Raw genomic sequence first — 23,435 nt, 5'->3', positions numbered from 1 at the left:
TGGGAGTTGTTTGACCCCCTTAGATTCCAAGAGAGTAATTTCATTTCTTACCTCTTGTTACAGTCTCCAGTCTAAGCTACTTACCACTGGCCACGTCCCTTGCTACTTGTTTTGTCCTAGTTGCTCTACTAGTTGGTCTTCTAGCTGTCCCACAAGTTCCTACATCTGGTTTCTTCCCCCCCACACCCTCACCCCCCCCCCCCCCCCCCCCCCCTTTTCTTCCTTTTCTGAACTTCCTATTCCCCATTATCACCCTCTTGCGGTGAAGTGGGACTTAGTTCCTTTTCAGCCTTCTCCAAACTTGCCATCACCTTTGCAACAATCTCTGTTGGAGAGGCCTTTATCACTCTTAGAGGAGTGCACACTGTTCTTGGGTACCACGGTCTACCTCAATTTGTTCTTGCAAGCGCATGTCACCCAGATTTGCTCGCGAACTAGGAAGGGAGTGGTGTGCCACTATTTCACCTTCCTCCATCATTTCTCCTTCCTTAAGTCCCCCCAGGGGTGAACTTATTAATTCCTCTATCTCACGTCTGAATGGGTATTCTTCCATTTTCCTATTCTCCTCTAGAGCTTCCCTTACTTCAGGTACACTCTGCCCCCCAACTCTCTTAGTAGGGGTGTCCTAAATCATGTTATCCTCCATATTTTGAACATCAACAACCCCCTGCTCCAGTCTTGGGGCTTCCAAGGATTCCCCAGTAACCTCTTTAACTATTCCACGGGATCCTTCTTTTTGTTTCTCCTTCTGCATTTGGGCTTTACAGTCAACAATAAGATGTCCAAATTGCCCACATTTCTGACAGAAATGCCTTGCATTCTCATACTCTATGGATTGGTATTTCTCTCCCCATTTAGTTTTTAGAGTAACCATAATCGGGAGAGCCTAATTTAATGCCACATTCACACAAAATCTGGCATACACCAGTCTAGATGTTTGCATTGTCACCTTGTCCGCAATCACAAAGTGACCAAAGGAATTTCCTATCCACCTTAGGATCTTCTCATCACAAAATTCGAGTGGTAATCTAGGTAGACTTACCCTGACAGGAGCTAGCTTGTTAAGTTCTACACTAGCATCAAATCCCAGGTGCCACCTCGTTAGTGCAAGACAATGCTTCCCATAATACCAAGTTCCCGAGAGTATAAAATTGAAATCCTTCTCCGCGGAGAATTTAAAACAGAATTGGCCACTTAGCATAGCAGAGATATCAACACTACCCTTTATCTTCCTTTTTTGGCTAACCCACTTATGCACCATCTCTATTGTGGGTCTAAAGGCCACAAATCTCCTCACCACACAAAATTTTAAACCAGAGGTAACATGGTCCACCCAAGTGTTTGGGAGGGAGATCATCGGCCCATTGGCATTGTGAGCATTCTTTGGTTCCTCCTTAGAAACACTAACCACTTGGGAACCCACAAGAGCATTCTTCCAACCTCCTAGGATCCCATCTGTCATCTTTGATCCACTCTCCACCAGGCAACCAGCAGATTCACCTTTTTCCAAAAGAGTAGGGTCAGAAAGATTCTTCCCCACCTCCTCCTCAGTCCCACACCCATCTGTCGTGACCTCCAAATCTCTGTGCAAGGTTAACACCATCTGCAAATCAGGGCAGGGTGGAGGTCCGGAGGCTTAGGGCCGGCCATGGATGAATTCAAATTCAAACTTCAAAAGAGCGGCCTCTATATTTTCAAAGTTATTTTATAATAAAACTTTAAAAATATTTAAAATTTTATTAAATAATAAAATAAGTAAACACTATTTCTAAATCGTTCAGGAATTAAAAATCAAATCAGTCCTTTAAAATTTATTTATGCTTCTTCTATTAATATAAGAAGATTAATTCCAGGATAAAAAGGGCATTTAATATTTTGCTAGTTAACCATATGAGGTAGTCAAGGCAGGGTTTTCCAGTAAACAATTGTCTTATTTAGTTTTAATATAGCTTTTTAAGAGTAATTTCAATTCATTTGTTAATCTTAGTTTCTTGGGGGTGGAACCTTTGCAGACAATCAACGGAAGTCAAATAGGCGAGTTTTATGGAGCATCGTTGGCGCACTAGTTGTATCTATTCTACTATTGTTTTCTCTTTTGCTATTTCTTGTGAAGAATAATCTGCTCTCATGGAGATGGAGATGGACAATGCCTCAGAATGATCCTCAAAGTACATATGTTTATTTCACTTAATAACACTTTTAAGCTTGTAATATTTAATTTCATTTTACACCGATGATAAATCTTTGATAATGATACAGGAGAGATCACAGGCATTCATATATACTCTTATGAGCTGTTAAGGCACGCTACTGGCAACTTTGATGATTCAAAGAAACTTGGGGAGGGAGGTTATGGCTCTGTCTACCAGGCAAAGGCTTTCACCATTGCTCTTCTTATGAGAACTTGCACGTATTCCACTTTCTAAATTTTTGTTGTAAGGAAGCTGTTGAGTGTTCGTGGTGATTATTGGTGCAGGGTATTCTTCCAAATGGCATCCTAGTGGCAGTGAAGAGGCTAAGCGTGAACTCAAAACATGCAAGTGATCAATTCCTGAATGAAGCGAATGTTATCTCAACTGTTCAACATCGGAACCTTGTTAAATTGCTGGGCTGTTGTGCAGAGAGATCAGAAAAATTGCTAGTTTATGAATATCTCCCAAACAGGAGTCTCGATAAGGTCTTGTTTAGTAAGAATTTCAATCCTTTAATTTCCTCTTACCAATCTTTAGGATTTATTCAATGAGAATGTAAAATTTTAGATTATCTTATATTTAAGAAATTTAACACATAGAAGGAAAGACTCTTCATAAATCTCATTAATTTCTGTGAATAGATGTTGTAAATCAAAAAATATAATTATACCTGAATCTTAGTGTTTATGATTCTACATTCACTCCTACAATGAAAATTGGGGAAAATTTTGGTTATTATTTAAATGTTTTTACTCTCTTGAGGTCACAAATTTAATCTAGCAGGTGATAGGTTATGTATGCCTCATTTGTACTGCAGTTAGATGCAGGGTGCACCCTACACGCATATGAGATAGTCCTATATTACTAAAGGCATATGTAGACAAAAAAACGGATCACCCAATATAGTGGACTACAAATGATCCATTTCTCTTTCCTTTCCATAGTTAACCTTTTGAAAAACACCAAACAAAACTCTGATGTCTCTAATGAGACACTTACCTACAAAAATACAAAATCTATAATAAAAAACTTATAGTGATTCTTGATGATATCACTGCATGTAGTGACATATCTTCAATCGAATAAAGGATCACACTTATTCATATTGTGTTCTAATGAAACATGTACCAAAGAGAACAAAATTGGATAACTCAATCCAAAGATCTCCAAGATTTGTACTGCAGCACCATCTGAAAATGTGAAAGCTCTTGGAAAATATATCTATCCCAATATGATTACCTACGTCCTTTGGCTGGCTATCTTTGAAGAACAACGTGGAACTTAAAGAACTGTATCACTGTCCACCAATGATCTAACCAAACAGCCATTTCGGGAGGTAGTTGCCCTTTAAATCTACAGTTTTCCAAGCAATCATTTGGTCAAAAGTCCATTTGGTTAAACAATCAGCAACTTCATTACACCCTCTAGGAATGTACCTAAAAACAACAAAATCTAGAGAGGCACACAACTGAAGAATCTGTCTAATAATTAATTGAAAGTGCCAACTCAATTGTTGTCTATTAAGCTAAGTTACTGTATTCACTCCTCAACATGCAAAATTGACATTAGATTCGTAGAAAAATCGAAGTCGATCTTGGTTCTATTTAAGTTCATTGTCTTCTGAATTCCCTGCGGATTCTTCATTTCACACCCTAGACGAATATTAGCGAATTTTGGAGTCAACAAAAGAGCCCGGGTGGAATGACATAGAATTTGGACTGAATTTGGGTATATGACAAGAACCATTTGACTTTTTAATGTTTTGGAAAGGCGTTTGTTAGTTTATTATAATTGGTTTTATCTCATATTCACACCCAACCCTAAAATGACACCCTCGCACTTCTCATTATGCCCATATTCACACTTCTTTAACAATGGGTTTGATGTAGAGGACTTACCTTCATCTGCGTGTGTTTGTTCTAGAACCAAAACTTGGCTCCAAAGACAGCAATTGTAGAGGCAACCTTTACTCTTGAGTCCTAAAGCAGCGATTACTCTTGAGGTTGAGGAAGCGGTTTGTGTTTGATAGATTCATAGTAGATAATAGAGGCAGCAATTTCTTCTCCAACTCTAGAGATAAAAAAAGACGTAGGGAAAAGTTGCATGCAACTTGTTTTTTATGCATCATAGTTTGATAGTAGATACCATTCTTAGATTCTAATTTCTTTAATTAATTTGAGATCAAACTGGTAATCGAGTTAGATTTGAATTGTTCTTAGTTTTTCATTCTGAACTTACTAATATATGCTAAGTATCCATTACAATTTGATAGTTTGAGTACATAAATGAGCTTTTTTCATTTTTCATTTTTTGTTTTAGTTGTGTAATTTTTTTGTAGATTCTATCATGGCTGCAAATGCTTCTGTTGCCAATAATCTCCATTTCAAAATCGACAGATGTTCCCCACTTTGGTAACATGTGCAAATGATTCGACCACTGCTGGGTGGAGGAGGTTATGTGTGGATTTGTAGCCATTGCAAGGAGGAATTTAGTAGCTCTTACAATAGAGTAAAAGCACATTTGTGCTTTATTCCTCAAAAAGGCATCAAATTTTGCACTTGGAAACCAAGAGTAAACGGAGTGCTACCTAAAACCTTCCTTCCAAATCACATCGTAAACAAATACATTCAAGAACAGAAGCAAGCAAAGGAAGGTGTTGGGAGGACAAATTCTTCACATCCGTTGGGAAGTGGTAGGCCTCTAAAGAAAGGAAAAATGTCATCTATGTCTTCGACTACCACTCCTAGTGAGCCACCCACAGATGGCCATCCATTCTTGTGTCCTTAACAATAGATTGTAAGTAAGAGAGCAGTGGGACCCTTGGAATCATCATTCCAAAATGAAGCTAGTGACATTGCTGATCAAGCCATAGCAAGATGTGTTTATGCAAATGGATTGTCAGTTAATGTTGTTCACTAACTGTATTGGCATTACTCACCGTATTGGTGCTACATGATGTGGGCAGTTAATGAGCCTCCATCTGGGTCATTGGCCCTGGTTATGAGAAAATACATACCACTTTATTAGATGATGAGGTGGCTTATGTAGAGAATGCCATGTTGCCCATCAAGGATTCATGGGTTGAAATAGGTGTGACAATAGTATTAGATGGATGGAAAGATGCAAGGAATTGTCCTTTGGTGAATGTTATTGTAGTGTCTACAAGAGGTGCAATGTTTTTGAGAGCTGTGGATTGTGAAGGAGAGGTAAAAGATGGTCGTTTCATTGCAAACATTCTCATCCAAGCTATCGAGCAAGTTGGCCCTCTAAATGTTGTTCAAGTAATAATGGACAATGCTAAGAATTGTAGGGCTAGCGTTTTATTGGTTGAAGAACAGTATGAACACATTTTTTAGACACCTTCTGTTGTGCACTTACTTAACCTAATGCTGCAAAAAATTGGCACTAAGGTTGAGTGGATAAAAAAAATGTATGAAGAGGCACAAGAGATCCAAATGTTTGTCACAAACCACCATATGACACAAGCCATATTCAAACAATTCTCGAAATTGGAGCTCTTGAAAGTAAGTTAAATTGTTAAAAATTTAAAAATCTTTTAGAAATCTAGTCTCTTTAGTAAACTTTATGATGTTTTCAAATTTTTAATCTATTATTGTTTTGATTTTAAAATAGGTTGTTGAGACTTGCTTTGCTTCAAACACTAGACACATTGACTAGAATGGTAACTAGTGCTAATTGGCGTGTATGGAGGCAATCTAATAGTGCCAAGGCAGCTGTTGTAAGGAGATTGATACTCGATGAACCTTGGTGGGATTGTGCTGAGTACCTTCTGAAGATCACCAAGCCTATATTGAGCATGATCCGATACACTGACATGGATAGGCCTTGGCTGGGTGAGGTATATGATGGAATTGACTTCGTGATTGAGGACATTAGAAATATCATAAATGAGAAAGAGAAAGATCATGATGAAATATTTTTCAAGGAGCTACAACTAATCATGGTAGGGAGATGGAACAAAATGACTACCCCTTTGCATCTACTTGCCTTTGCATTGAGCCCCAAGTTCTATAGCCAATAGGTCCTCAAGGGGAGTACCACTAGAGTTTCTTCATACAAAGATCCTGAAGTTGCTCAAGGGTACAAGGCAGTCCTTCAAAGACTCTTTCCTGAGCACCTACGACCTGCAGTGAGGTCTAAATTTATGAGTTTTGTGAGCACCGATGATTGTGGTCTTGACCCTTTTGAAGTCAAGAACAATGTTGATGCTCATAAATGGTGGTACTTCCATGGACAAAGATACCAACACTTGCAACCATTGCCATCAACATTTTATCACAGGTAAGTTCCTTAATCTTAAGATTCTAATTTCTAGTTTCTTGTTGGTAAATATTCAAAACTCTAATTTTTGGTTTCTTGTTGGTAAATTCGCAAATCTTGATAGGTTGCTAGTTCATCATCATCTGACAGGAATTGGAGCACACACTCTTTCATCCACTCAATAAAACGAAACTGACTAAACTACAAGAAAGCAAATAACTTGGTGTTTGTGCATTCAAACAAACTTGAGGCTCACAACTCACAAAGAGAATACTTACAAAAAGGGGGAGGCAAAACAATGGGATGTTGACCGAGAGCCTGCAGAGTTGGAAGTCAACTTTGATGCACTTGCAATTGAAGATGGTGATCCTGAGATACATAGTACTGATGGAGCTGATCTTGAGGCTACAACTAAGACTATGGTTGAGACTCTAATAAAAAACTACCTACTGATGATGAATTATTTGATGATTTTTGATACATTAATATTTTCTCACATATGAGTCTATGACTAATTACTGGTTACTGATTAGTAATGTTGACAATGCTGTTTTAAAGTTTTTGAACCAAAACATTCATATGGTGGTGTTTTTCGACATTTTTTGATGCCATTCTGATTCAAACAAAATCCTTAATATATGTGGCGTATTTTGTTAAATTGACTTATATTAGCGTAGTGTATGACCTTATTAGCTGCAGGATATTTTTACATATATTTTTAAAATAAAAATAAAAACTTGTACAAACAAACCCAAAATGAACCCGAACCCAGCCCAAAGAAATTTAGAGCGAATTTTGAACTCAAATGTCGAACCCGTATCCGAACCAGCAACTCAACTATTAAGCAAAGACACCACCACCTGAGAATCAGACTCTTAGATGATCCTTCTCCAACCAAAAACACAAATATGTTCAATAGCACACAAGATGGCTAGAGCCTCCGTAAGATTATTTGTTTGAAGGCCATTTGGTTAAACAATCAGCAACCTCATTACACCCTCTAAGAATGTACCTAAAAACAACAAAATCTAGAGAGCTACACAATTGAAGAATCTATCTAGTAATTAACTAAAAGTGTCAACTCAACTATTATCTATTGAGAAAAGACACCACCACTTGAGAATCAAACTCGTAGATGATCCTTCTCCAACCAAAAACACAAATACGTTCAATAGCACACAAGATGGCTAGAGCCTCCGTAAGATTATTCGTTTGAAAGTCTTTGTAAAAAGAGAAAATAAATTGAATGTTTCCAAAACCATTAGTGTAAATTTTGAGAACTCCCTATAGTGGGGTGGGGGGGGTCCAGGGGGGAGGGTTCCAATGAACCACCCCATTGACTTTCCACACCTATTCCTTATGACTTGATTAACATTTTGTGGAGCACCTACTTGAAGAAGAAAAGACAAGTGAGTAGAGATAGCAACATCTCCGAGATCCACACTTCCATAACAATCACATTTTTGCTAAGATAGTCTCTTGAAGTTTCCACCATAGATGCTCAAAGACCATGCTTCTATCTTGAAAAATCATGCGATTCCTCTTCAATCAAATTTGCCAAATGATAAAAGAGGGACCAACAACCTAGGCCGCCTGAAGGAAAGATGCCCTATATGCCCCGCCCCATAATCTTTGGAAACAAGGATCATACTCTTAATGTAATTTTTTTAATTAAAGGATAAATACATACATACATCATAACGATAGCAAGCGGAAGGCTTAACCAACTTACCAGAAATTCCCAAGTGTTCCATTTCTTACAATACGCATACATATCCATCTAGGTAATTAAACATGCAAGGTACATTCCATTATCCAAATTATTATTAATTACGACATTTATTTTAAAGCCCAAATACAAATTTCTAAATGATTATGCATATAGGTTCATTTCTGACTAAAATGTTGAAACAATGCAATGACCTTGCTAACCTGCCCGAAGTGTCTGATAGTTGAACTGTTCTAAATTGGGAGGATAAAACATCCAAAAGGGTATCCAAAAATCCAATTTGCAAATTCCAAAATGGTCCATAGGGGCTCACTATTTGAGGTATGATGATTTTCCTATAATATTGTACGATGAAACTCCGAAAGGGGCAGGATGCAAGATCTTATCGTACGATACGATCCAAGAAATTAGTAAGATACTTCACCAGTTAATGGTGCGATGAAATGCATTATACATCTCATCGTGTGATACAATGTTGCAACTACATGCGATGAGATGTCCCTATTGCATTTGATGAAATGCAAAACAAACATTTCATCGTGCGATAAGATGCATCAAAGGGGTGCAATAAAACACCCAAATCAATGTGAAAACAATAAAGGAACTTAAAAACATAAGGAAGCCTCCACACTAGGGAGTACCAGATGTGCACCAGTTGAGGAGATATGCACTCGATCATACTAGAATGATCAATACATCAAATTAAATCATTTAAAGCATCTAGCTATTAGATACAATGATATCAAGTACAATAAGAGAAATTTGCACCAATAATGCAAGTACAAAGTGAGATCAAGAGGACAAGAGAAGAGGAGGTAAGTCGGTGATATCTTGCAATTGGAAGATAGTCCTCTTTGCTCTCCGATCCCCAACAATGATATAGGAAGCAACGCCTCCCAACCACATAGAGCCCGTAGGCCCACCTTGTCATGGTCATGGAGATACTGACCCGACCACAATCACAAAAGACAAAACATCCAAGGCTAACACTTCCACCAATTAGTGCATGACACAAGAACTCAAGATGACACATATGATCATGAATGCAATGCAGTACATCAAGTCACTTGCCAAATACGCTATAGGATAACTATGTAGGGGCTCTAGTGTAGTGTAAATGCTTGGCTTGTACTAGCCCAAGTCATATAAAATGGTATGGTAATCAATTCTCTCAGGACGCCGTATATCGTGCCCTCACACCATAGTTACAGGACTCAGACTCACCTTTGACTCAAAAATTCAAAATTGGGCTCGGACTCGAAATCAACAACTAGACTCGGCTAAGCCTAGACACGGAGTCAAAAAATTGAAAAACCCATGAAATTCAAAGATTTTTAAAGATTTAAAGATCTGTTTATGCATCTTTTAGTCAATTAACATCAAATACACAATAATTGAGATAAATAGAAGCTACTTAACGCACGTACACAATTTTGCATAGATCACACAAGTATAAAAGTGAATTTTTGAAGGAAAAAAATTAAATAACATAAAATAAAGTTAAACATAGTGTCACTGTCAAATGTCTACAATATATGAAATCCATGGAATCAAAAGTTCAAGACATATACCAAAATATCAGTTAGAGTGTAGAAGACTAAGGCTTATAGTAGCCTATGCCCTCCTACGAATACGCCTAAGATAAGTCATGGAAGACTCTAGAGCCATCCTCTCTCCCTATGTTTGAGGCTGAACCTCAAGGGCATCCTCATCCTCATCCACACCCACATAATCTTCATCATCAGACTTGGATCCATCACTCCTAGCCTTAGGGTTTTGCACTCCGTCCCCTTGCATTGTAGCCTCCTCGACTGCCACCACTACTACTTCTGCCTCCAAATCCACTTGATCAACCCACTCCATGTCTTCATCACTGAAGATAGAATCAACAATCTTTGTGTTCCACTTTGCACGTGGATCAACAGTCTTGAATACAATCGGTGAAATATTAGTGCCCTGGATCTGTCAATGGAGAAGGGGTGAAGGTTGTAGTGAACAAACTACAAAGACAAGATCATTCAATTTCTGTTCAAACAATGGAAATGCAAGTAAGTTTGTAGAAGCCTCCTCCAAGTGCTTCCTTAAGCTCCTCTCAATACTTAAGTGCAAGCTACAAAGTTGCATAAACAATCAACAATCAATATGGGAGAGCCAACCAGTTTGCTAATTTCTCTCTCAAAACCCCAATACTCTTCTCTAACTCTTTTCTCTCTATCACAAGCATTAGCAAAGGATGGAATGACCTTTTAAGGTTAAATAGATGTTATATAAAGCACAAACAATTCACTTAACCCTTTATTTTAATTTTTTTTGCACTTTTTGAGTCATGCTGTCGGAGAGAGTCCAGAGCTCGGGGACTGTGTGAGTCAGGAGAGTCCTTAAACTTGGCAAGTCCATGGTGACTCTGTCGAGCCCGAGGCCAAAGGCAATCTACCTCTTTTTGATGGACTATGGCTCAAACTTGGCGAGTCCTACTCTTACTTGTAGAGTCCCAGAACTATGACTCACACCAATTTCTGCAGAAGACTAGCTACCGTCTAATCACACCATCTTTGCACTAGCTCCTTAGATGCTTAGCTACCATCTGGAATGGTAGATCTCATATCTTATATTAAGTTTTATGATCCCACGTTTATTAATTGGTTAACACTTTTTAGAAGCTCTTCGTGTTACCTTTTTTACCACTTTCAGACTGGGGTACCCATGAGAAGCCACTCCACATGTCTACCCATACATACCCATGCTCGTCATACAACGAGTGCCTGTAGGCAATTCAAATTCCCAACCCAACCCCCAAATGAACAATCACTCAATTGACCTAAATCTGGGAGTTTGGGTTTCGCAAGATCTTGCCATATGTACACACCAAAGTAACAAGAATCGGAATCGGATCGGAATCGGCAAGGCCGAATCAAATCGTGAATCGGCCATGAATCGGAATCGAATCGGCCATGAATCGGAAAATTTAAAAAACCCTTGAAATTTAGTGAGTAACTTATTTCATAAACCCTTTATCGCTGATTCGATTCACCGATTCACAAAAAATCGTTTGGCTTGAATCGAATCGCCAAATCGCGTGAATCGCATGAATCGCCGTGATTCTTGGAACTATGGTACACACACATGCTTGTGGGTGGGCACAACCAACTCCATGTTAAACCACAATAAAACCAATGCAAGGGTTGGATTTAGGAAATGAAACAAAAGATCGAAGTATGAAAACTCACTCAACCGAGCATCTTGTCAGGAGTACGGATTTGCCAATGAATCCAAAATACAGAAAGTAAAAAATACGATGAAGGGAAACATGGAGTACAATCAATCCATTTCCATTATCCAAACATATATGCTACCAAAATCCCAACAAATATGGGTGACACAAAATGAGGCAAAGATAAAAATGCCCAAAATTCCAACTTGTTAAATTCTAACGAAAGTGAAAATCCACTTCCAAAATGTGATCAAACTACCAAAATCCAATAAAATTCTTAATTTGAGATCCCAAGCAAAATTTGGCAAAATCCAACAAGAACCAAAAGTTCACGTTTACAACTAAAAGCACACTTTTGGACCGGGATATAATATACCTTGGCATGCCCTCTAATCATTTTGACTCCACGATCCTACTCTTTGTAGAAGAGGCTACTAACAAAAAATTCAAGTCGAGACAAACAAGGTGACAAATGAATACTAGGTGGCATGCAAAATGATGTGATGCCAAAACCAACCAAAATTCTAACATCTCAAAATTTGATGAAATCCAAAACCCACTTCTTAAACATGCCCAAACTCCCAAAATTAAATAAAATTCATGTTCTAGGCATACATGCAAAATTTGGCAACAATAAAATAATAAATGCTCATTCCCATCCAACTGGGTGATAGAATTGTATGAAAATGGATAGGAACACCACTTCTTAACATCCAAGCATTTAGCAATCGAAAGCAATTAAATGGTGTAAAACAAAATAAACAAGAAGGCCCTACTTTACAAATGGTAAAAACCAAGAAGAGGAAGAAACAAAAATATTCCACCGAATAGGATGAAACCTTTAGTAAAGCAGAGCAATCCCAACATGAATCCAATGAGCTACTCCACACACAAATCTTGCAATAGGATCAAACACAATGAGCAATTGAAGGATTTACTCCAAGAGGGTTTGGAGGAAAAATCCTCCAATTCTCAAAACATGAAAATAAGAGGTGAGGATAAAACTCACTTTTTGGCATTATATAAACAGTTTTACAAACTGACGTATAAAATAAAATTTTAACCCACTTAATAATCTATTTGCCCCTTTTCCCACATTAAATAAAATAGTTTGAGACATTTGCAATTCAACTATGACATATGAGCCGATAATTGAAATAAATTAAATCTAATCAATAGAATCCCTCAAATACAATTAAATCAACATTTTCCGTGACAAGTGCGGAACCCTAAATGCACAAACACGCTTGGGGTCTAATTAGGTAATGCATTATGAATCCGGATTTACCAAATACCTTAGGGTTAATAAAAAATATATGGATACATCGTCTATATAGGGATAACATTGGTTCAACATGAAAGATCAAAGTCACTATCTCCTGGTACCCAATGTCTGGATATAGGTACACACTCAGATCTTGAATTTAGGATGAATGTACCTAGTACTTGGTTAGTAAACAAGCAAACATGAAGTTTAGATGCTCAACATATAATAGCCGACGCATAAACAAATGCAGTCATGTGAAGGAGAACGAGACACCGTGTAGACCTTGCAAGAAGCCACGGTTCCATTCCCAATTTGTACTAGCACCATTGGGCAATCAATGCATAACAGTGGTGCAGTATAATATAACAACATCTAATTATATGGTATTTCATTTAAACTAAAATATTAAAATAATCATTTCTAATCCTTTGAGTATATATGTCAACTGAAATTAAAGAATAGATATCCACAACATAGAGGCACAATAATTTATAATCCAAATGAACATCTTCCATGTGAAAATATAATCCATCCAAATCCGAATATAGATAATCATTTCCCAATTATTCTAAGCATTTATCAATGAAATAAATAGTTGGATTACTCAACAACACAAGGTACAATACTTTGTAAATCCCAGATAGTCATCCTGAAGCAATAACCTCAAATGTAAAATACACCAAATAACATTATAAGGCACCATCATACAAATACGGTCAAAATACTACCAGCAACATGATCAAACATATTAGTCAACACTATTGTGGGAACCAAAATCAAGTGCATAGTCCAATGCATCATACATTGCGACCACTATTCAAATTTCAAGGGTACTCACAGAATAAGATCATGATAACATACAAATCCAAGTAACCACTGGCACACACCTCAGTGAAATCATCAAATATCATAAGTCATACATAAGGCATAATCAGTCTACAAAAACAACATCATAAATCAAATCACCCCAAGGGTGTAGACCACTTATTAGTCTCAACATGATCACTCAAAAAGCAAGAAAATCAAGCTCACATCCATCAAGATGGCATACCGAAAGACAATGGGAGCAGCACTACAGGTCCTCATAGGGGGTCTCACTCATTAGGCCCAAAACTTAACCAAAGAGAAACATGCTAACATGATTGATCCTAGATTATCCACCATAAGTGCCAGATCTCCTTATCAAAGGAACACTGAAATAAAATATAAGATATAGATTCCACATCCGAGTGACACACACTGAGGGACCCCAAAAGCCTCACTTGCATCAATTGTCGCAAGTAAGATATTGATGATGAGTAACCAACCACAAGAAATAGTTGCACTTCGACCAAGAAAAGTGGTCCTCACAGAGAGTCCCCCTTAACCTACGCCACTTGAAGGAAAGAGGTCCTCATAGGGGGTCTCCCTTAGCAGGCCCAAAACTGAGCCAAAGAGAAACATGCCAACAAGATTGACCCTAGATTGTCCACCATAAGTGCCATATCTCCTTATCAAAGTAAAACTGAAAGATGAGAGATAGATTCCACATCGGAGTGATGCATAACACACACCAATGGACCTTGAAAGCCCCAATTGCATCAATTGTCCCAAGTAAGACATCAACAATGAGTAACCAACCACAAGAAAAAGTAGCATTTCAACCAAGAAAACATACTCAAGACCTACTTCCTCCAAGGAACCTCAATATCTTCAAACATTTGTCTAAGAAGATCAGAATAACTTGTAGAAACAAAATACTTCCCTAGGCTAGAATGTCCTGCCCAACCAAGGAATTACATTCTCTGGAAGCAAGAATTTGAACCAGCTCATTACGATGCTCCTCAAAACCTCTCAGCGACCATTCACTAGGCTGCCATTTGAACCCGACAATTAGCCTAGTCCAAACACACTTCTAATACATAACCTTATCCCAACTAGCTGCCAAAACCCTATTATAGAGGGGTTGCAAATGTGGATGCAAGATGTGCCCCAATTTTCAGTGTGCACCATATCATAGAAACCCTACCTTTCTGAGGATACTAACGAACATCCACCTGATCAACACCAACTTAATACTTATGCCTAAGAATTTGAGTCCAAAGTTGATTCTGACTTGTACACCATGGCCAGCATGATCTGGCTGCTAAAGCATGCCCATTCCAGATATTAGATTGAACATCTAGACCCTCTTCCTTCCTTGGACGACACACAACATCTCATTGATCGAGCCTCTACTTAGAAGTTCGCAAATTACCACTCCATAGAAATTGGCGTGAGGCTCTACTTAGGAGTCTGCAAATTACCACGTCATAGAAATTGGTGTGAGGCTCTACGTAGAAGTCTGCAAATTGCCACTCCATAGAAATTGGCATGAGAGAGCATCAAATTCTTTAAAGAAATAAACAGGAGCTCCCTGAACAAAAGTTCTAGAAATAGGAAGAGCCTGAATCATCGATTGAAGAAGGTTAACCCTGGCAGGAGTGGAAAGTCATAGATGAGTCCAATGATTAACTTTCCTATGCAACTTATCAAGAAAAACCTGCCAGAGTGGCCTTGATTGCTGACCAACAAGGAAAACACCCTGATACAACAAAAGGAGAGACCCAATTTGAATCCTAAAGATACTCAATTTTCAACAAAGGATGATCAATATTAACCTTGATTGAGCCACTCTCATCAGTGGTGACTACTCCAAAGAAAAGGGGGTGTAGATTGAAATGAGAAATTAATGTATAACCAGGATGGCCACAAGAGGAATATAACACAATTCCAATGCAAATTAACGTATCGCCAAGATGGCTATAATGGGGACACAATACAACTTTAATTTAATCAAAGTTGACACTGACAAAGGAAGACTTAACTAGCCAAGTATTTGTAAGCCCCTCCATTAGATACTCTGCTATTCAAAATCCACGAAACCCTTTACTGAGACCATATTTTCTCTTTTTTTGTTTTTAGACTCGTCTAGATTCTCTAGTATTCAAGATCCAAGAAACCCTTATAACTGAGGCCACATTTTCTCTTTGTTTTTTTAGACCCCTATACTCAGACCTCATTTTCTCTTTCTTTGTGTTTGCAGACTCATACTCACAGTGGATTTTGGTAGAAAAAACAAACAGAACTAGACATTTTGCTAGATTTAGATGCAAGCTCTGATTTGTTTGAATTAGAGAAATCAAGTTTTTTCTGTAACGCATATTCAAAACATTGATCGACTTAGACAATACATATTTGTTATGTAATATGTATTTACTTGATTTTGAAACACTTTTTTTTTGCTTTTTCACTTGCTTGTTGTGTGGAAGTAATAGAATAAGGTATATTTTGCTTAGCATCCCATCTTTTGTTCAAGGAATTCCGACTAACAGTGTGCAAGTTAAAGAGGGTGCGAAACTGTCAGTAAGATATTTAAGAAAAGTACAGTAATGGATAGACCTAGCTTTCAATGAGACAAAAGTTGGTCGAACAGAATTTCTCTTTGCGCATCTAACAATTTCTTGTTAGAATGAGCACTGGATTTAAGTCTGTGTTCTGTGTGTATAAGGTTGACATTTCATCGTAGATTTGATGGGAACCAACATCACAAAACATGAACCGGATAATGTACTTAAAAACCAGGATATGCATAAATCTGAAATAATAGAAACTCAGATAAAGCTTACACAACTTTTTATAATAAATAACTTATCAGCATTTAATTTAGAATATGTTTTTGTTTTTTGAACTCCTGTTTGAATGTGTTGTCCCGGGGATGATTAGAGGATGCTGGAGATTCCCTGACCATCTTGGGAAACGTTCTTGGTTTTCGGGAACGAAAAGGAGTGGCGGAGCCTAATCCCCCCCTCATGTGCCTGCATTATGCCTGTTCCTCCAGCAATATACAGATTAAATGAAGAAAATCAAATAGCTTTATATTTATAACCCCATGGTAATGACACTGTAAAGAAGGTTGTGCATGCCAAAAGTAATGAAAAATGATTGTCAAACATGAAACTGCAGTATAATCTATTGATTTTAGATTCTGATTTCAGCTCTGGAGAGTGCATGAGATAGTCAACAATAATCTTCTTTCTTATTATACAGAGGATATGTGACATAGCAAACATACGTCTGCAAGCCATGAAGAGATGAAAAATCCATAACAATAGCACTATAGAAATTCCATAGTAACTTTGGAAAATGTGAGAGACAGTTGAGAGAGAACAGTTGGTTTAAACATCGCACAGTAATGCCTGATTCCTAGGCTAAAAGTGCTAAATAGTAAATAGTCAAAGTTGACTATTTTTTCCAAGCTTAATTTGTTCCTTAATGTGTGATGTTTAAGGCTGGCTGAGAAAGTGAGTAGTGATCTGACAAGGATGAATAGCTCTTGCGTGTCAAACCAGACCTAGCATGTGTCACAAACCAACAAATTGCATCTTCAAAATGCTAAATGCAAGTCCTATTGTTTGAACTTAATGTTATCTACCTAGGAGGAATATCACTGAAATGAATTTTAATGATTGCTAAAACGGCCAATATGATGGTAGCGTCAACCAACCCAGAAACAAATTCATAATACATAATTCTGCTCATTGACCTTTTCCATGATCAGGATCTGCATTTTCTCCTCTGAATTTAAATTCAACTCTGCAGAAGTGAGAAGCAAGAACTTGTACACTTGCTGTATTGTACAAAAAGATGATATCATTCATACAAACATGTGAAATCAACTGCCTAAAATGAGTTGAAGAGTGTGATTAGAATTCTCTTCTACTGGCCCTAAAATTTGGCACAATAAAACTGAGGTATTTAAAGCTAGAATTTCAATAAAAAATATAGAAAATATATGCAACAAATGAAAAGGAAAAGATAGATACCAAAATCCCCATCCTCTTTTCTGAAAGAAATGGTAAAATTTGTGCTTTTTATTGAAAGCCCGTGGAGAATGCAGTATGGACGTAGGCAACTGACCATTTATTTTTGTATCTTAAACATATTTCTTGAGAAAAGTTTACGGAACGACTATCAATGCAAAAGCCCCCATGACCATCTATATTGAAATGGATTGCTAATTAGTAAAGTCTGTTGGTTTCATGGCATACATATTGAAAACAAAAATGTTTATTTGCAAAATATCGATATAGAAACAAACTGAAATATCAAATTGAGACCAAGTGACCAATAATGTATCAACAAGGAATAAATAAGCTGATTCTAAAAGCATGAAAATAAACGTTCATGCCTGGTTGCAGAGTTATAGGTACACCTTGCTTGGGACCTTTGGAAATGCATGAACAGATCCTCTGTGGCCAATATGTAGTAAAGAATAATAAACATCTGTTTTGTTGATTTCGAGTGTTCACACGGGGAGAATAAAAGACTATGAGCAGTTAATGAGATATCAGTTCAGGATTCAGTTTTGATTTTTTTCTGTTTAGCTATAAATGTACATTTACATTGACAAATAATGTGACTAAGAAGTTACATTTGTATTCCACAATATTAACATTGTATAATTGTGTTTTGTAGATGTTTTGCAGATAATCTTTCTCTATTGCTACCATTTGACATTCAGAAATCATATTTCCAAGGATTGAAAAAATCTCTCAGCCCACATTGACAAACAACCGTTTAGCCCTCGATACATTAGACACTGTTACCAGATTCTGTAAATATTGTCCTTCGCCTTATACCTCAAATGTATTTCTTTCCCATGCCGAGGTACGGTCTTATCACATTGCCAAGATCTCCTTCAGAACATGTGCATCACAAGAATAACTGCACAAGGAAAGCCCAGCTATCACTGTGCATCCATTAACATATTTTCCAACTTGCCTTAATAGATTTTTAAGATTCATTGTGTCACATGATACAGATTGAAAATTCTGTAAAGCTAAATCTAAATGCTTTTCTAATAAATCTACCATATGATGTAAATATATCGATCACATAGAAAGTGATTCACATCATTCGTATAACAAAATTGCACTGGGATGGTTCCCTGTACTAAAATGGGAACTTTACAAATCGTTGGCAGGTGTTGAACTAGGTCCATCCCTAGATTGGAGCAGACGGAAGAGCATTATTTTAGGAGTCGCTCGGGGGCTTGCTTATCTTCATGAAGAATCTCAACCAAGGATTGTGCACCGTGATATCAAAGCAGGTAATATCTTGCTTGATGAACACTACAACGCCAAAATCTCAGATTTCGGATTGGCTAGACTTTTTCCTGAATTTGGCAGTCACGTCAGCACAAGAGTTGCAGGAACATTGTAAGGATGAACCCGATTTTTCACATACATAATGTTTGCAATATAATTGCTATGGATTTGAATTGCGTTGTAAACATGGATACAGTGGTTACCTTGCGCCAGAGTATGCCGTTCGTGGGCAGTTGACGGAGAAGGCCGACATTTTTAGCTTTGGAGTGCTTTTTTTGGAAATTATAAGCGGGCGGCAGAACTTTGATATTACTGTTTCACCCCAGAAGCATTTTCTCCTTGAATGGGTATGAAGTGTAAAAGCCTATTTTGCTGTAAAATTGTTCTCTAAACACGTGTATTTGTTGAACAATAGCTATCATCCATTACAATTGGGTTTGAAGCATAACTACAGAATTGTACTCATGGCGGCATGCCAATTCTACTTTGAACTGAATCTCTCATACTTGCGTTGGTTTTGATTGGTGACAGGCGTGGAAACTTTACGAATTGAGAGATGTTTGGAGAATAGTAGATCCAAAGATAGATGCCAATTACTTTAGTGAAGACATAGAAAGATCAGTAGAAATTGCTTTCCTGTGCGTGCAAGGCACGGCACAGTTACGTCCTTCAATGTCACAAGTGGTGGGAATGATGACAAGCGAACAACCAATAAACGTGTACCCTCAAAAGCCGGCTCTTTTAGACCTGCTTCCTTCTAGAGACAGAAACAGGGGTCGTGATTCTGGTGGATCAACAGAATCTACTACGCGCAATGTAGCAACATCCTCCACTGGAGGTGCAGCAAGCTCCAGCGTCTCATCTGATATTTCCTACTTCGAACCCAGATAGTCTATGCACAGATATCTTTTTATAAACCAATATCTAGCTACCCGAAAATGGCAGCACATCTAATTTTTTGCAGCTCCAGTGCACCGGATTGTGATGGCATTCTCAAATTGTAAATTATTAGTTCCTGCTCATAGGCAGGATTCATGTAGGTGCTATTAGTCTTAGTAATTTGACCAATGGCATCAATGTATTTTTCCATTTCTTAAGTCTACTTTAATGTTTATTTTCAGTAACCATTTTCGAAATATTTATTAACAGCATTTATCTCACTTTTCATTGGCTGCACGTGATTTAGGCAAGGAGAAAATTCTTTTTTGCAAACCAAAATTGGTTGGAAATTGTCACAATAAATTGGCGCCGAACATATCCAATGCATATCTGTCTGACTTTGATTTCTGCATTTATGTGAGTTGTTCAGAATTCATTAAATGCTCATAAATGCTTGGCTTTATCTTTATCTTTGACTGACGCATTGAGCATTTATCTCGACCTTTTACATTCGCAAAGATCTATGTTTTTGTGCTTGGTTGATTTTGTGCATATGTCTTTGGTTATTTCTGTGCACTCATCACTCGTAGGCTGGCTTCTGTGCGAGCGGCTACAGAACTAGGTAAAGTTTGTGAATCGTTGTTTAATTGCTGCAATGGACTGCCTTTAAATGTTGGCAAGAGTGCATCTTTTGAATTTTAGCTTTATCTTTATCTTTCAACCAAAATTATCAGTGTGGAGGTAATTGTACTTGAGCTAATCTAGCCTGATATGCAAATATTTCGTTGGAGCAAAAACCCCTAGATAAGCCAAGCTAAATTTGTCTTCCGGTAGTTGAAAATCTTCGCAAGATCCGGGTGGCTTTTGTGCGAGCGGCTAAAAAAATAGGTAAAGTTTTTGATGATATGCATCGATAAAATTTGGCAATATGTATGGATGATTTCTTCTTCTTGTTATTAGTGAAGTTATGTAGCGAATTGTGCTTTAAAATCTCTTGGTTCGTATGTAATTTTCGAGTTTTTCACTATCTGTGGTTAAAATTTATAAACAGGGCTCACTTTAGAGTTTGCTCTGTGAATCGTTGTTTAGTCGTTGCAATGGGCTACTTTTTCCTCCATCCCTGAATAAGTGGTCAAATTCATAAATCACCGCGAGTAGTTTGTATGCGGGTTATCTTCCTGACCAGTCACTTGTGTCGAAGTCGATCATTATTCCCTCTAAACTTACCAACACCAATACAGTTACGGCCTAAATTGTTATGAACACCATAGCTTTCGGTTTCGATGGCTTAGGGTCTATATAACTTTTATATTTTTCAAGCTCTTTATATTGTTGTTGTTCTGATATGTTTTATAAAAAGCTCCGCACTATCCAATTTTGCTACTGCAAGTGTTCCAATCACTACATAAGTAGCATGCATTTACATTTATTTATTTTTTGTTGTTCTAATCTACTCCAAGCTCCTCTGTAACATATGGCAGGAACTGTGACGCATCGTGTCCCTTGTTATTATTAGTCCCAGATAAGGTAGGTAGCTAATGTTCTCAGATGAGGTCCATAATTAATTTTTATGACTATAGTCACTTTATTTCTAAAGATTCAAAATGATTTATTTTAAAATTTATTGGTAGACATTAATTCTTAATTTGTGATTGGTTGAATCATATTTTTCTAGGGGTAAAATTAATTTACTGACTCCAAAAATTATGAGAAATTGTATTCTAGAAACTTCCTCTGAATGATCACCTTATTATCACTGCCTCAAATGCAGAGTGCCTGACCAAAGTCAAACTTTTCGTCAAAGTTTTCCCTTCATTGCTAAATCTGGGTCTTTGCTCTTGGTCTTCAGTCATGCCTTCCACATAGAGATCAACAGGAAGGAGAGGTTGTCTGATCAGTTGTTGCAGCAGTGATGGTTCAAAATTTTCATTTCATATCACAAAATTAATTCATCCGTCCACCGAATCTGTGCTTTGCCCATAAAATATTTATGAAGGCTCTTCTAAATATTGCATTCTTGTTGAAGGAATTAAAAAAAAAGCAATTATTTAAATCAACATGCTCTACTACAGCAACATCGAGGCATGATGAGAAAAAATGCCAGAGTCTAAGGCAAAATTTTCCAAAATCCAGATGGATAGCCCCCCATAGACCCAAAAGATGGTCCTTGATACAGGCAGCCAATTCTCATGGTTGCAATGCACAAAGTCCTTCAATTTAAACCTACTTTTCTCCTCCACCTACACTCCAATCCCCTTCTCTTCCCCAACTGCAATGCAAATGGCTTCTACCAATTTGTTTACTCATAGGCAAACCAAACCTCAATCCAACGCAATCTCAAAAAAGACACCATTATTCTCTCCACACTCAAAATCCCCAATTTCATATACCCCCTCTTGCTCGTTCCCCTAAATTAATGGGCCTCAGTCAATGTGATCTCTCCCTCATTTCAGAGATTTCATAGCCCAAATGCACAAGATCCAAATTCCCTGGGCGTTCTCTTGTTGGGCAATTCACCATTTTCAAACTCATGGCATCTTCACTACAGTCCCCTGTATAGCATTTCAATGAATCAAGGTCAGACAAATCCGTGTTGGCATTCTGAAATTGGTGTTGTTGTTGGATCATACTAGCAACAGCCAAACGATCATCAATTCGAGCACGCAGTATGCTTCTCGGTGCCACCTATTTGCCACTTAGGAAAGAATTTGTGCAACAGAATTAGCGGATTTGAACCAGAGTCTCAGCAAAGAATTTGTGGATCAGAAACATGCGATAGAGAACCCCGGTAAGTTGGCCATGTGGAACATCAACATCCACAGGTGTACCTAATGTTGTCACACGAAAAAATCAGAATGTCTGGTTTTCTTTAGATGTTTCTAGAATATCAATATACAAACATTACAAAATAGTGAATTTAAAATTAGTACGTACTTGATTTAATAGTTGCAAATATGAAATTTTTTAATGGAGACTAGCGTTATTTGTCAGCGGGAGACCAATTTAGTAATAGGAAAAGAAAATATTGAACTAGCTTATATATACCTCTATATATATTACGCCGAGAGTAATCATTCTTGAGGCGCCTATTTTCATTTAATCCTAAGGTTATTTTAATCACAGTTGGGATTTATGAAAATGAAAATAGGCGCCTCGAGAACGATTACTCTCGACGTAATATATATAGAGGTATATATAAGCTAGTGGCAATCGTGGCGCAATAGGAAAAGTAATTTTAATTTTTTTTCTATTTTTTTAAGGTAAGTGCTGAATTATTTATTTCTTTTTAAATACAATTGTATAAACTTACTATAAAATTATTCTTGAATATTTTATTTTTTAATTCTATATATGGTGTTTATTTGCATCACTTTAATTTAGTTTTATTTTAAGCATATTGTTACGTAAAATGTTATATTGAAGAGTAGAGTTATAGTTAGGGTTAGGGTTAGTGTTAGGGTTGGGGCTATTGTTAGGGTTTGAGTTATGGATAGGGTTAGAGCTACGGTTAGGAATAGAGTTACAATTAGAGTCAGGATTAGCATTAGGGTTAGGGCTAGGGTTATTTTTAGGATTATGAATCTTGTTAGGGTTATAGTTAAGGTTAGGTTTAGAATTAGAGTTAGAGTTAATGTTAGGATTAGGGTTAGAATTTGGGTTACAAATATAGTGAGGGTTAGAATTAGAGTTAGGGTTAGGGTTAAGGAAAGGGCGAGGGTAAGAATAAGGGTTTAGGTTAAACATATAG

The 23,435-nt window shown here is 37.3% G+C and overlaps 1 protein-coding gene and 1 long non-coding RNA gene across 3 annotated transcripts in view; one reads left to right on the top strand and one right to left on the bottom strand.

Moving 5' to 3' along the window:
* Positions 1-19,968, top strand: part of LOC149535401 (cold-responsive protein kinase 1-like) — a 38,976-nt gene extending 19,008 nt beyond the window's left edge. Inside the window, exons 2-7 of the mRNA XM_089803191.1 lie at positions 2,013-2,168; positions 2,260-2,369; positions 2,477-2,687; positions 18,685-18,919; positions 19,005-19,155; positions 19,340-19,968. Coding sequence (XP_089659317.1) covers positions 2,013-2,168; positions 2,260-2,369; positions 2,477-2,687; positions 18,685-18,919; positions 19,005-19,155; positions 19,340-19,699 — 1,223 coding nt within the window. The 3' untranslated portion in view covers positions 19,700-19,968. The remainder of the gene's footprint in view (positions 1-2,012; positions 2,169-2,259; positions 2,370-2,476; positions 2,688-18,684; positions 18,920-19,004; positions 19,156-19,339) is intronic.
* LOC149535402 (uncharacterized) lies at positions 17,789-19,148 on the bottom strand. 2 transcript variants are annotated; one of them, XR_016356696.1, is made up of 3 exons: positions 19,012-19,148; positions 18,572-18,876; positions 17,789-18,425 (listed from the first exon to the last, which is right to left on the bottom strand). It is a non-coding gene; the product is annotated as an uncharacterized LOC149535402 (long non-coding RNA). The 2 variants fall into 2 exon arrangements; XR_016356695.1 differs by lacking the exon at positions 17,789-18,425 and having other exon boundaries at positions 18,468-18,876.
* Positions 19,969-23,435: the final 3,467 nt, after the last annotated feature.

Source organism: Cupressus sempervirens, chromosome 10 (assembly GCF_028749045.1).
Source record: "Cupressus sempervirens isolate cs-2001-9-10 chromosome 10, ASM2874904v1, whole genome shotgun sequence".
Taxonomy (NCBI): domain Eukaryota; kingdom Viridiplantae; phylum Streptophyta; class Pinopsida; order Cupressales; family Cupressaceae; genus Cupressus; species Cupressus sempervirens.
Note: the sequence above shows the minus strand (reverse complement) of the source record. Positions and strands in the feature narration are given on the sequence as shown.